Genomic DNA, 13,925 nt, shown 5'->3' on the forward strand with positions numbered 1-13,925 from the left:
TTACTTCTGCCTTTTTCTGAAATGTCTACTGGCCAAATACTTTCAATAGGAAGCTTTCCTGCCTTTCTTAGAAGTTTCCTCATCTTTTTATGAGAAATGTGAGAATTAGGTAGAGAACAAAACCCACAAATTATTTCAAAATCTTTTGAAGGATATACAGATTTCATCATGTATACCTCTCTTGGGCTTTTCATTTCAGGGCTAAGGCAAAACACCATTTTTAGATCCAGTACAGTTAAAAATATTTGCAGGGAAGCCATAAGAAACACTGTATGCATTTAACTAATTTTTACCATGGATTTAAGAACAAGTAACATGCCATTCCCGTAGAAACCATTGTTAATTCCAGGAAATCTCAAGCCTTCAAATTTTATGTTTCTTCACCCATTTGAAAGGCAATATGCATTATTTCAAGCCTGTGTAATGACTATGACATCTGTACCCTGAGAAGGCATCTCACTGCGAAGGGGAACTCCATGATTTTTTTATTTCTTCTTTCCAGAGTTCCGTATTTGCATGAATTCCTTGAGTTCAGCTGCAGCAATGTGCAGCATCAGTCCAACTTGCCTCCCAAGAAGGGACAGTGTTAATAAGGAAACACAGCCTGGGAAAATAACAATTGCTTCACCTTGCACATGTTTACAGTCCTGGTTTCAGCAAGTGCTCAGTTTAACTTTGCAGATTCAAATTACAATTTGCCTAAAAACTGAAAGAAACATTTAGACAAAACAATGCCGGGATCTCTTTTCCTCCCTCCTGCCTTCCTCAAACAGGCCACACCAAAATCCATTTTGCTCCCCTGAGACACTCCGAGTCTCCCAATGGCTGTGGTGTTTGTCATGTGGTGTTTGTCATGAAGATGCTACATGACTCAGTGCATTGCCCAGACCCACTAGAACAGAAGCAGAAAGGCCATGACAGCGACTTGGCCCAGGACCTCTTACCTTTCCCGGAGAGCCGCCGAGGCTGGGTCCCAATGCAAATGCTCCTGCTGTCTTCATCATCCTCTGGTGGCCGGCTCAGGTCATCCCAGGCACATTTGGCACTCACTCCACTCAGGTTTGAGCCATCTGTCTCAATCCCTTTGTCGACTCTCTCCTGCTTGAAAAGATCCAAAACACCGAGACTTTTTTTGGGCGTGGCTTGAGCCTGAATTGGAACCCACCACGGTGCAGTCCAACCTGCAGCAGCTCCTCCAGATCCCCCTTTACGGACAACTTCTACTCTCTGGCCCCCATGCTTTGCTGTGTCAGCAAACAGCAACTGCACGTTGAGCCAAATCAGGGAGCCACTCTGAACTAAAAAAACCTTTTCCATAGCAGGTTGGTCTGAAATCCCACCCTGTCCCCACTGCTTCACTACATGGCCCTGGCAGGCACAAAGCAGGGAGAGAGAAAGGTGGAAATCAATGGCCTGGGGTGTGCAGGGTTGCTTCTTTCAGTGTTAACGGATTTACACCAGCTTGAAGTATTTAAGACACAAAGCACAAGCTCGGCAGTCAATCAATGTCAACGATAACAATCCCCTGAATAACTAAAGCTCTCTTTCCAACCTTACTAAGGAGTCCCACAATGAAAACAGCTCATGGAGAGACTCATCACTCAAAAGAGTTCTTCATTTGCGAACAGCCCAGAGAATCCCCGCTTTCCAATACGCTGGGGTGTCCCATAAAGGACAAAAACGCAAGTTTGGACGTGCAAGGAGACACAGGTCTGTTCCCAATGTCAAAGCTTTTGCATAGCTTTCTCTATTGGCAAATAAACTCCCTCCCTTGCAAGCTGGACTTTCCAAGCACGTAACCAGTGCTTGGGTCTCAGAAGGTGTCACACACCAATCATAAGCAGCTGGATGCTCTCAGACACTAAGCATTTTCTCAAGGACATGTGCATCTGCTGCCAGCAAGACTGGCCTAAGCCACAGCAAAAACTTCCACAGGAAGTTCCACCTGCTTGGGCACGGGCATCAGTCTGAATTTCCACCTGTGACCCACAAGGGGGTAATGTTGAGCTGAACAAACTCGGGGCTGCACTACACCGAGGAAGGGCTCTTACTGCTGGCACCTCTTGCCTGGCACCAAACCAGTCGGGCTCGCTTCCCCCTTTTCTGAAGGGGTGTTGCCTCTGGTACTGCTCAGTGGCACCAGTAAGGTCTGCACCTCTCTGCATACATCTGGGTCACCTCAAAACGCAGGCAGTCCCAAGAAACTTCGAAGATTTGAGGAGAGAGCCGAGTGGTGTTATACACAATGGGAGAGGATCTCTGCACTTAACACATGTTAAGTACCCTCTGGTTTAACATTGCTGCTGAAGACGAGAGACTGTGCGAACATTTTGATCTTTGCAAAATCTGTCCCCAAGAAACAGTTACCAGAATAAACCTACATTCGTCCCTCCCCTTGCCCAGCTGTGCACGCTGCACCCTGGGAAGAGAATTGCCTGTTCTTGTGACCATTCAAGAGAGGATTTGAGCAGCTCAAAGATAAGCACAAGCATTCAGGGTGGGGTTGCACAGCGGTTTAAGTTGATGTAATTTGCAGTGACTGCAGTCCCACCCTCCTCCATGTGCTCCTACCCCCTCCCTTGAGCTAACTCCTTTTTTTTTTAATCTGGATCACCTCCCAAAACCCACTCTTTGGCCCAAAAGTTGAGGCAGGAGTCTGTGGCTGAGGGCAGGACCAGAGCAGTCTTGACTTAGACTTAAGCATTCAAGAGACAGCCTTTCTTCTGTCTCTTTCTCTTTGTTAGGATCTTCCTCCAGCGTCAGGGGAAACTGGCTTCTTGAAAACATAATAGGAAAATCTGAGAAATAATAAATCTTCTGAGATTTTCTTTTGTTTTATCCTAAACATAAAATTAGTTGTGTCACCCAGAAATAGAAGCTGTGGAAAAAGAAATAAAAATACATCCGTTCCTACATAGGCAGACAATGCTCTAAGTGAGATTTAGCACGTGGCTCCTTTGGGAGCCCTCCCTGGTGCTCTGTGAGGACCCAAATCAACTGGCATGGGGAGGTGTAACTTGTCAGCGAAGTTATTTTTTATCCCAGTCATTGGGGAAGCATGGGAGAGCCACCAAACCTGCTCTTGAGCAGGGAGAAGAGGCCAGAGGGCTGTGAGGCTCTGGTGGGACCTGCTCCCCCATCCCTGCAGCCAGGGCCCCACTCCCAGCCAGGCCCTGCGGACAGAGTGCACAGCTTCGGGGAGCGGGAAAGGACTCTCATCTGCAGCTCAGCTGGCTTGCAGAGCACTTCCTCAGGGGAAGAAGTGCTGCTTTGTTGGCATCCCTTGGAGATCAAGGGGAGCTGATGGAAACGAGCTGGCTTAAGGCAGCCTAATTTGCATGCCTGTTTCATAACGTTTACAAGTATTGATGTTAAAGGGGGAAAAGTCCAAAAAACCTCAACCAGTGTAGACTCATCGCTCTGGCAATGCACAGTTCTACCCCACCTTTAGCCAGCAAGGATTTGCCTGGACTGAGGGGCTCTTTTTCTTCCCTTGAAAGGGCAGCTTGAACAGGAGGTTGGAGGAACCCAGGGCAAAGGAGGTTCAGCTCTTTCCTTCTTTAAAGAAAGGATGTTTCTGTCCCATTTTCCTCTCAGCATGTGGGAGGGATGCTCTGAGGCTCTTATAAGTCATTGATCCCTTTTTAAACGAGCCAGAGCACTGCAGTGTGACCCGCAGAGCAGCAACCACAACTCAGGAAATTCAAATCAGCTTTATTCTCTTCTGAGATATCTGCTAAACAGAAGCAAAGCACTGAGAATCAGCACAGAGCTGAGGACCGACAGGGATTGTTTGACAGTGCTGCCAGGGAAATCTGAATGGCCTACAGGGAAGCCTGGCTGAACAGAGAACAACCAGCGTTGCCACAGCGTTAATTGCCGACATCCTGGGATGACATCTTAGTTGGGATCCATTCTCAGCAACTCCGAACAGAAAGTACAGCTGCTGCTGCCAGGGCTGGGTTTAGGCCTCAACCAATTCCCACAAGAGACAATGCAGCCTCCAAACAAGCTCTGCCTGCTTCCCAGGCAGACAACATGCTTGCTGGCTCCCAGGAAAGTTGTCCAGTTTCTCTGCCTGTTCCCTCCCTCCCCTCCACCTCTCTTCCACTGCTGCCTTTCTGGTTTCACACACCCTGTACCAACACCAAGTAAAGGACACTTTATCCTTTCCCCACTAATAAGAGCAAGAGGCACATGACAGGGCTGAAGCCAGCCTGGCACAGCCTTGCTCTCTGTGCTCAGCAGAGGCTCTTTGTGGGACTCAGGGCGGGTTTTGCTCTATGAATCCCTGGGGGCTGCAGCAGCAGAGCAGGAGGAAGGTGCACACACACACCTGCCCATACACACTTCTGCAAGGGCAAGAGAGAACAGAAACAGGAATGTGTTCAATGTGAGGAAGTCCGGAAGGACCACAGACGTAGCAGCTTTCAGCAGCAGGACACACTGGTGAGGCAGAGGTACTCTTTTATTTGCCTTAACTTGCCTTGGCTGACTCAGATTCCAGTAAGCTGAGCTATTTTTCATTTACAGTAAATTGAAGAAAACCCTGTTATCATTAGGAATCACCAGTGTGCAGACAACAGAAACACCTCCAGGAGGGGAGAGGGCAAAGTTCTGGAAATCCTAAAAACTTTATGGGACTTTCAGTTGTATTAGCTCCCACACTGTAGAACATTTGTGGAACATTTTTTTGTGTTTCTCAGACTGGGGTTATTTTGGATGAACAAATCCTTAAAACCAGTAAAAGTAGAATTTGGTTTTGTTCTTAAGCTTTCAAAGTAAAAGATGCTGTGAGGCAACTGAGAGTAATCAGATGCAGACATGCAGACCATAAGCAAATGCTTGTACAAAACATGCACATTTGCACGTGCCCTACCAGGCTGAGCCTTAAGTTCTCTGTTAAAGGCAAATACTCAGTGATTCACTGAAACACAGCCAGCACCACACTGGATTTGCTGGGGACCCATGTACTCCAGCACTGCTGAAGGGATTGCAGAACTGTCTCCCAAAGGCATGGATCAGAAGAAGTCCATAGTACAGTAACCTCTTCCATAGAGGTCCTATTCTTATCTTTAAATTTCCGAAATTAAATTGAACTCTGGAGAAGGTTTAGTATATCTTCCTACACAGATTACTAATAACTGCATGTGATACTTTTGGGTTCCCATCATTTCTCAGTCCACACTAACTACTTGGCCTCAAGTGACATCCTTGACAGGAATGAGCTACACCATCACATTTGCTGTGAAAAAATAGTACTTAGTTGCTTTTGAGCTTTCTGCATGTTATATCTCCTTATGCTTGCATATAAAAGAAAGGAGGAATTCCCTGGTGTGCCATTTCTAAATCTTGTATTGTTCCATGTCTTTCATCTTTTTTTTTTCCTCCTTTCTAAAACAGCCAGTCTAAATTTTACCAATTTGTCTCATATAGGAGATTCTGTTTTCCTGGTCTCCCTTCTCTATCTTTCTTCCTAGAGCTGCCATTCTCCTGGGGCTGGACATGTACCCTCTTGAACCACCTCTAAGAGGGCAAAGAGTTTCTAAGACTTTTCCAGGATTATTACAAACATTAAGAAGATCCAAGCACCTTTACAGAAAATATTAGAACTATTGTATAACATGAAACCAATTTTCCTTGGCTACTACAAGAGACATGACATTTTATAAACTAAAGACATACTTGCAGATGTGGGTCAATCTCAAATATGGTCTCTCCTCTTCGCATGTCTGTTATCAACCAGGGGCCTCCAGCTCTACAAAGAAAGACAGGTAATGAACCAAACAAACCCTTTAGTTAGAACTCCCCAGCAGGGTCCTCAGAGTGGACCTGTACTGTAAGAAAGCACAAGATTAGGGTTTAAAATAAGCCTAGAAACCCCTCTATGCTGTGTATACATTCCATAGCATGCATTTGCTCTTTATATTTTCCAAATAAATAAATAGTAAAAGCCCTCCATGACCTAGCAGTTAATCTGCTCAGTGTCTGGCACCACCCAGACATGCAGAGCAGTCAGGACTGACACAGGCTGTTATCCCCTGTGCAGGCCCCCTTGCTCACACAAGACTGAGATGGGTTTTAATCTTACAGGAAACAAACTGGGACTGAGAAGTCCAGTGTAGCCTGCGTCTAAGAAAGATGGGCAAGGCATAGAGTCAAGATTTATTCCTCTATTACATATCTAAGAACAGAGCAGGGTCCCAGTGGGACTGCACTTTTTGCCAAGATTGGCAGTCATGTTCAGTACCACAAAGAGCTTATTGCTCTGATAAATACTATCACAGCAGACATTTTGCTCAGTTGGTACTTAATGGCCAAGCACTCAGATGGTTCAGGGAAATCTTTGTTGTCATTAGCAATAAAAGTTGGAAGGCTCAAGGTGTTTCCCAACAAAGGTGATAGAAAACAGATTACTGTGAAGATGAAATACTCAGAGACTTCACTTTGGGTCACAGTGCAGCCAGACTGCAGAAGTCAGCCTTAGATGGTGCTTTTCATTTGAAGTAAAAACTGAAGTCTTTTGGAACTGCCATAAAAAAAATCATTTTTTTCATGAGATACTTTGTTATTGCAGTCAAAAGCCCCCTCCTCTGGCCTAGTCTGTGTTAGTCTCCTGAAACACTTAAGAGTGGAAGCAAAAAAAGTTAATATTTTACAGGTTTTCAGATGCATGGATAGCCACTCTTTTTTTCACATCACTTTGGAAGCTGTGAATTATTAACTGCAGAGGTGTGACCTGCCACAGTTCCTCACTGGGATGCAAGAGACTTTTACCCTGATTCCACATCAATGGCTTAGTAGTTTGCAGCTTTGCCTTCAAATCATGAACATTTGGGTTTCCTTGGAAAGGTGCTTATACCACAGCACAAAAGCCAAAAACCAACATGAGAATAGACTGAGGAATGAAGTGCTGTATCTGCACTGACTTAGAGGAACCAAGGGAGCTGCAGGCAGTGTTTATTGTCTCAGGGACCCAAAAACAGCTGGACAAATTCACTCTACTCCAGAGCATGTGCATGAACTATCTGCACTTGTGTCTAAAAGGGAAAAGTTCAAGTTAAAGAAGTCCAGCTCTTCCAAATAATCAATCAATTCAAGGCTATTGTGACACTAGAGAGTGTACTATTCTTCCCAGAAACAAATATTCAGAACTATTTTGCTTATAAAAGTAAGTCTTTTGAGTTACAATCACATGGCAATAACTTCCACTGAATTTAAAAATGTTTAAACAAAATACCTGCAAGCCAAAAAAGATTTAGCTGCACCCTGGCAGCAAAGAAAGCATCAACATATCAGTTAACATTTAAAACCCATCTCTTCCTCAACCCAACATCATCCTTGTTATTTCTCCCATGGCAAAACAATGAACTTCACTTTCACAAACGCTCCTCCTGCTGGCAAACTGGCCCACCAAGAGTGGGCTCAATTTGAGAGTGACTTTCTCACTTCCAGACAGCTTTGTAAGCCAGACCCTCTCTCCTTTCTTTCTTTGAACTAAACAGCGAGGTCACCAGTAACAGTTATCCCAGGAAGAACCAATGAGAAAACCCTGCAGGCATGAGAGGAAGGAAATTAAGCTTTCAAGACCTCATTCTCTTTCACCCTGAACATGTGGCCTTCCACATGCATTAATTTGCCATCTAAGTGTCTGTGCGTGAGAACAGATTTGCAGTGAATTCCCATCTCTTGCTACAACACAGATTAAATAAGTTCCAACAGCAAGTTAAAGATTGTTAATAAAAATAAACAACTGAATTGTTCTCTATGGAAATGCTCTCCTATATGAGTTATATCACCACTTACACCGGGACAGTCCGAAGCAGTTCCAAGATCCCTTGACCATTCCACTGCTGAGCTGCATGCAGTTCCTCAGTACAAACCCCAACAATCTGGAAAAAATAACACCAGAGATACTAAACTGGGTGGGAACCATGCAAGAACTATGGAGAAAATGTGCCACGTGGTACAGTGCAGATACAGAGAAGCACCATTTCTTTAATCTAACTAGATGAGCCTGGGACAACAGTGGGATCCTCCTGCAAGACCTTGTGCTCTCTCTCTCTCTCTCCACTTACAGTGTGAAGCACCCTGGTCAAGTAAGATTTCATCTTGTACAGAGAGTGTGAATTTAACTATGAGGAGGGTCTGGTGGCAAATCAGGGTTTATACACTAGTCTACCCTGACTTTTCAATCAAGTCCACACAGACAGGACTGAGCAAGACAGGTTAGGGTCTGAGCACATACAAACACTGCTCTGTCAGCTGACTGCTAGGGACAAATGCAATACTGCACAAGCAATCTCAACCAGGCAAGCGACTTGCTGCCACAAGGGATTGCTTTGGTGCTCGTAAAATCCTTGACCAACTCAGCTTGCTGACTGGTTACATCTTACCCAGCACCATAAAGTAAAGCTGCTTACACACCACATAATCCACTTGTCAGTGCAGGCAACTGCAGACTTCTGCCTTCTTGTATAAGGCAGGATGTGTTTGCTTTTCAGGATAGGAGCTGCCGCACTGAGCAATACCAGATGTCTCTCTAACAGCAGCTGAGATCAGCTGCTTCAAATGAAGGGGTGAAACACCCTTCAGCTGATAGTGGAAGGCAGTTTCTTCCTGCTGTGTCAACCACTGGCTTGTGCCTTCGAGCACAATGATTCACTCTAAGATGAAAAATAATTTTAGCCATGGTCTTCTATTTTCTTCCTCAATACTCTTAAGTCTTTTCCAACAGCACTGAAATTTTGGTCAAAATCTGTTCAACTGATGTTTTATCAGAAAAGAAGAAAACTGAAAACTAAGTTCTGAAGAGCAGCAAGCAGAAGTGAAGGATATGCCTCTGCTGCAAGCACATATATGCACTGATAGACAACTGCGTGGAAAACCCTCATGTCAGCACGTACCCAGTTCTGCACACCCTACCTCTCCTGCCCCTTGCAGAGCTCACTTTCTCAGGACCCAGCCCTTGGAGGTGCACTTCATCCCCACCCATCTTCCAGGCTTCCTCCATCAACAGCCTGAATCATCCTTGCTTCAGGACACCCCTCCCTGGGCCTTCACTCACTAATTACATACAAACAGCAAGACTCTAAACAGGAAATTATTTTGTGTTCCTTCTTTGCTTTTTGTAATCATTTATCCTCATGGGTCGAAATAAATCCATAACAACAAGCATCAAACAAGGCGAAAAACCAAGTCAGCTGTATGTGTTGTGGAAGATTAGAGGCCAAGGGCCTCAGGATGCAGCAAGTTGACTGTTCTTTGATTCAGGACAGCTGGGCACTAAGGAAGAGATGAGGACTAATGCAGTACTAGCTGGAGAGTCAGCCAGGAATTACCCTGCTTAGCTTGGCTCTTTGTCTCTCCTTCCATGTCCCACAACTCACCTTGCACTAATTAATTCCACACCCACCTCGTTTTTGTTGATAAAACACAGACATTTAGGCACCTCAGAAAAGTCTCTGCCCTTGCACAGCAGTTGCCTTGTGCAGGTTTGTGGTAACAGAACTTCCTTTTACATGTTACAACTACAGTCAAAGACAAACGGGAGCAACTAGAAGCTTAAATTGCAAAATACAGACACTTGCATTTTCCCACAGGATGGAAGATTTTCCACGGAGCATGGAGAAATCAGCAGCTGGCATAAACTATGCCAGCTCTTCCACTAAGGTTATTAGCCAAATATGCAATTTTAAAATATCCAAAGCAGCCCATATCTAAGAGGCATCGCTGAGAAGGACTTTGGGAAAGCAAGCAAACCTGTTTGGCCACAGAAGCTCCCCACATTGAAGAGCAGAGTTAAATCACAAGGGATATTTTTAATGTTTCTTTTGCAAAGCAAACCCAAACCTTTCCTAAACAGTAGATCAATACAGGAAAACTCAGCCTCTAAATGATCTTTTTGTGAGTGCTGCAAGCTACATTTCTGCCATTAAGAACTGCTAAAACAGCTCCACGTCCTGCTCCAAACTCGTCTCTTCCTGGCATTCAAACCAGTGGATCACTTACTGATATTACCATAGAATTAATTTTAATTTGACTTTACATTAACTTTTAAAAGTGTTTCTCTCAACGTTTTTTCCTATGCTCATGTTTGAAATTGAAGACAGGATAATCTGAGTTACACAGCTAAATGCAATGTTAGCTGCACTCCATGCCCAGGAGGTGGCAGTCGGACCCACTGTGGCTGGGCCGTACCTGTAGGAAAGTAACGACCCCAAAAGGAGTCTGCACCGGCTGCATCTGGGGGTCTTCTGTCAGTAACATGTGCTGGATTCGAGATTCGCTGTTGTCCAAAGGGCTGTGCCACGACACATGGTCACCGCTGCAAAAGGTGTTTTCTGCAAGGACAAGAAGCAAGAAATACTTAGTCTGTGAAGTCTGCTGGAACATTCCTTCTGTTGGCAGCTGCTCCTGACTGCTGCCAGGCAGGGACCTCCAGCCTGGACCGGGACAGTCACTGGTCACTGTTCACAGTGACTGCCCCTGGCCAGCTCTGCTGAGCCTCTGAGCCACCTGAAGCAGGAATGGAGTCTCATTGAGTCATCTGAATTCAAGCACTGATTTCAAAATTGCCCTCTCTTGAGTCCTGTGGCAAAAACCACTATCCTACTTTGATACTAAGCCCAACACAGGAATACCAACAAATAAAATTAGCCTGTTTCTCATTTACTATTAGTCTCCTTTTGTGGGAGGGCACAGAAAGTCAGTAGGCCATACTGAGTGCCCATTGCCACAGCAATTCACACACTAATTTGCCAAAGAGAAAATACCCTGAAATTTGAATTAAACATGAATACTACCCTGCTTTATCAAATAAAAATTCTGCTGCCCAACTTGTGATACCGTAAGTCAAAATCACTGTCTCTCTCAGTTGTCTGGGCGGATCTGGTGAAGAATTATAATTAATATGTTTCTTCTTTCCCAAACAATGAGAAAGCCAGTAGGCTATAAATTTCATTCTATGTCAGAATAGACTGCATCAAAACAAGGCAGGCATTCCTTTCTTTTCCTCCCCTCCTACTTAGAAAGACAAAACCCCCAGATAATCCCATGTTCCACAGCTAGTGCATGCCAGAAGGCACACCAGAACCCATCTGTCTGATGCTCCCCCATCGCAGGAAAGGCTAATGCTTGCTTTCTGAGCAAACTAGAAGTAAAACAACCAGCCATGACCATGTTCACAGCAATTAAAGCACGCTCCATTTGCGTGCGGCTCCTGGAGCATGTGTGGTAATGCTGCCTGGCTGACCGCCTTTATCTTAGGTCCTGTGCTTGCCCAAGCAGAGCTTTACTGCACATACAAATAAACAACCTGGAATCCACATTCTGCCCTCTGAGATAGGTGTAGTGCCGCAGGGATGAACTGAGGACTGCCTGCCTGCTTCCAAAGTCAGTCACGGGCCCAGCACCCCTCTCCTTGACCAAGCTCATCCATGAAGGCAGTCTGGGCTGCTGTCCTCACTGTGGTCTCTCCCAAGGCCACACTTAGAACACAGCAGGAAAGGAGGCCTTGCCCACTGGAGGAGGACTAGGAATTCCACTGCAGACTGAAAAACGTTAGTGGTTACTTGAGTTGCTGTCTGTCGAGACTGGAGCATCTCCCATGCTACAGGAGCAGGATCCAATTCAGAGAGGTGGTCCTGGATATCTTCACCTAACCTTCCCACGTCACCTTCCAAACACACCGTAACAGGACACCTCTTAAATATCTACAGGGCTAAGAGATGAACATGGCAGCTTCTGCAACAGCAAGAGGAAAACTTTTTCAATTGCTAGTAATTACAGCTTATTCCCAGTCACATTATACAACAACACTGAGGAATTGGGTGCTTGCACACCTGATTGCAACCACTGTACATCAGGACCACCATGATAGCGAGCACGGACTCATGCAAGGGCAGCAAGGGCAGGACGCTTCGAGGGAGCCCTCAGCAGCAGGCAGGTAAACTAATGAGAGTTCCCTCAGAGTTGCTGTGGTTAAAAATACTTGCAGTCCTCCCCTGCTGGCCCGCTCCTGGTGTGATGTTGGGCAACTCGGAGCGTCTCCACTGGGTGTCCCCATTGGTGTGGGTTTGAACATTTATTATACGTTTTTTCAGATGAATTTCCTGGACAGCTCATTTGATTAAGAATTAAAATAAACTCTAAATACCATAAGGAACTTAGCCTGAAAAACGAGGCATGTAACAGAAGTGCTGTGATAAGTAAGGGAATGTTTTCCTTAGTTAAAATTAGGAAAGAAAGAAAACATAGTGAATGCAAGTTGCTTCAAAGAGTTTATCGTTATGTACACTAAATTACACGCTTCCAGCTCTGTGACTGAAAGGACTGGTTCAAATATTACTTTACTTTCAGAGTTGAGGAAATATAAGCAGACAAATGAAAAATGATTTGTTTTTTTAGTATCAAAATGTGGTTAAAGAAACGGCACTTAGAATGTTGGTAGGGATATCTTGTGATATTTTCCAAGTTAGACAAAATGTGGCTGATTAATTTTTTTAAAATTATAAAAGCCTCTCAGTCACAGTTTTCAGGAATGAAACAAAGCCACAAAGAGCTTATTCTTGGGCCCTGTCTTTATACCACAACATTTTGCCCATCAAATGCTCACACAATTCTATGCTGATCGATCGCTGCGTTTCACTGTTGGTGCTGCTTCTCCTGGGAAAGCCCGGCCCGTTTAGAGCAGGTTTTCAAATGCAAATGTCTCTGCTGGAAACCCACCTGTTTATGTCCATGTGAACACTGGACACTTACAAAATCTCCCTCACCCTTGCATACACACGAACACTACAAAATTCACACTGACTACTCAATTAAATCACACAAAAAATTTTCTGCAAATAACACGAAGCCAAATTAAAACCTGTGGGAGTTCAAGAAATTTGCAATTACACCCTGAAACCCAGCTTTCCACTTGCTGCATTGTCACCCATGTGGGATAGAAGACTAGCTCTTGTACAGAGACCATTGCAGCACTGAGAACAGCCTGAATTACATGACTTGTAGCCACAGAAACTAAGAAATTACTGAAACAAAGGACTAGATAACCACTTTCTATTGCCTTATGCTGCAAAGAGGGAGAGTATCCTCCCTTCCCACCTTTCACACTCATGTTTGCAAAACAGGACAGGGACGAGAACACCACAACTGGATAAGCCTCGTTTCCTTAGGTGACCACAGCAAAACCAAGAGACATCAGAAAAAGTTCCAGGACATGACCAGGGAATTGTCAAATCCATAGGACAGGTGGCAAAGCACAGAAATGTTCTAGCCACCAACAGGAGAAATGAAAAGCAAATATGTTAAAAAGTTAAATCCAAATTATTTTAGCCTATGGATAAATCAGCAAATCCTCAAGAGTAAACTAAGGCTCTGATACTGCACACAAGCTGACTGCTGCTGAATACTTCTGCCTCGTGGTAAACCTGAGGTGATTACATGTTCCCTCCACGACAGGATGAGCTAAGGTACCCAATCTGCCCCAGGATGAATTCATACCCTTCAGCAGTTACCATGGGAACATGGGATATGTTGTAAATACCTTGCTCAGGGTATCCTCTGGGACTCTTGCACCCTTCCTGCTTGGAAGGGGCACCAACTAACAAGCCTTAAACTTAACACAGCAAGGTGACTCATACTCACAATTTTGAAACTGGTTCTTTTCCTGCAAGTTTGTGTTTTAACAAAAAACACTGACTTTTCTTTCTTTCTGTTGGGGAATGCTGATTCCATGAAATCCAACTGCTTCATAGGGAGGTATTGATTTCATAAGAACTCAACAAGGAAATCATTAAAACATTTCAATTCAAACTTAGTATTTTAGTTCATAATTTATAATAGCAAATCTGAAGCCTCTCTCTAGCTTTACAAAAATGAAAAGTCTCTAAATCTGCCATAGACCAGCTCTTGTACTATTC

General features: G+C 44.5%; 1 protein-coding gene across 2 annotated transcripts in view; it reads right to left on the bottom strand.

Annotated features, from left to right (window-relative positions):
- The window catches only part of SUFU (SUFU negative regulator of hedgehog signaling), a 91,112-nt gene that overhangs the window by 35,671 nt on the left and 41,516 nt on the right, over nucleotides 1-13,925 (bottom strand). The window contains exons 4-7 of one of the 2 annotated variants that reach the window (XM_032115818.1): nucleotides 10,201-10,343; nucleotides 7,807-7,892; nucleotides 5,686-5,758; nucleotides 945-1,101 (exon numbers count right to left, since the gene is read on the bottom strand). In XM_032115818.1, coding sequence (XP_031971709.1) covers nucleotides 945-1,101; nucleotides 5,686-5,758; nucleotides 7,807-7,892; nucleotides 10,201-10,343 — 459 coding nt within the window. The remainder of the gene's footprint in view (nucleotides 1-944; nucleotides 1,102-5,685; nucleotides 5,759-7,806; nucleotides 7,893-10,200; nucleotides 10,344-13,925) is intronic. The other variant, XM_032115819.1, reaches the window with a different exon arrangement.

The sequence above is a fragment of the Corvus moneduloides genome, chromosome 8, assembly GCF_009650955.1.
Source record: "Corvus moneduloides isolate bCorMon1 chromosome 8, bCorMon1.pri, whole genome shotgun sequence".
NCBI classification, from domain to species: domain Eukaryota; kingdom Metazoa; phylum Chordata; class Aves; order Passeriformes; family Corvidae; genus Corvus; species Corvus moneduloides.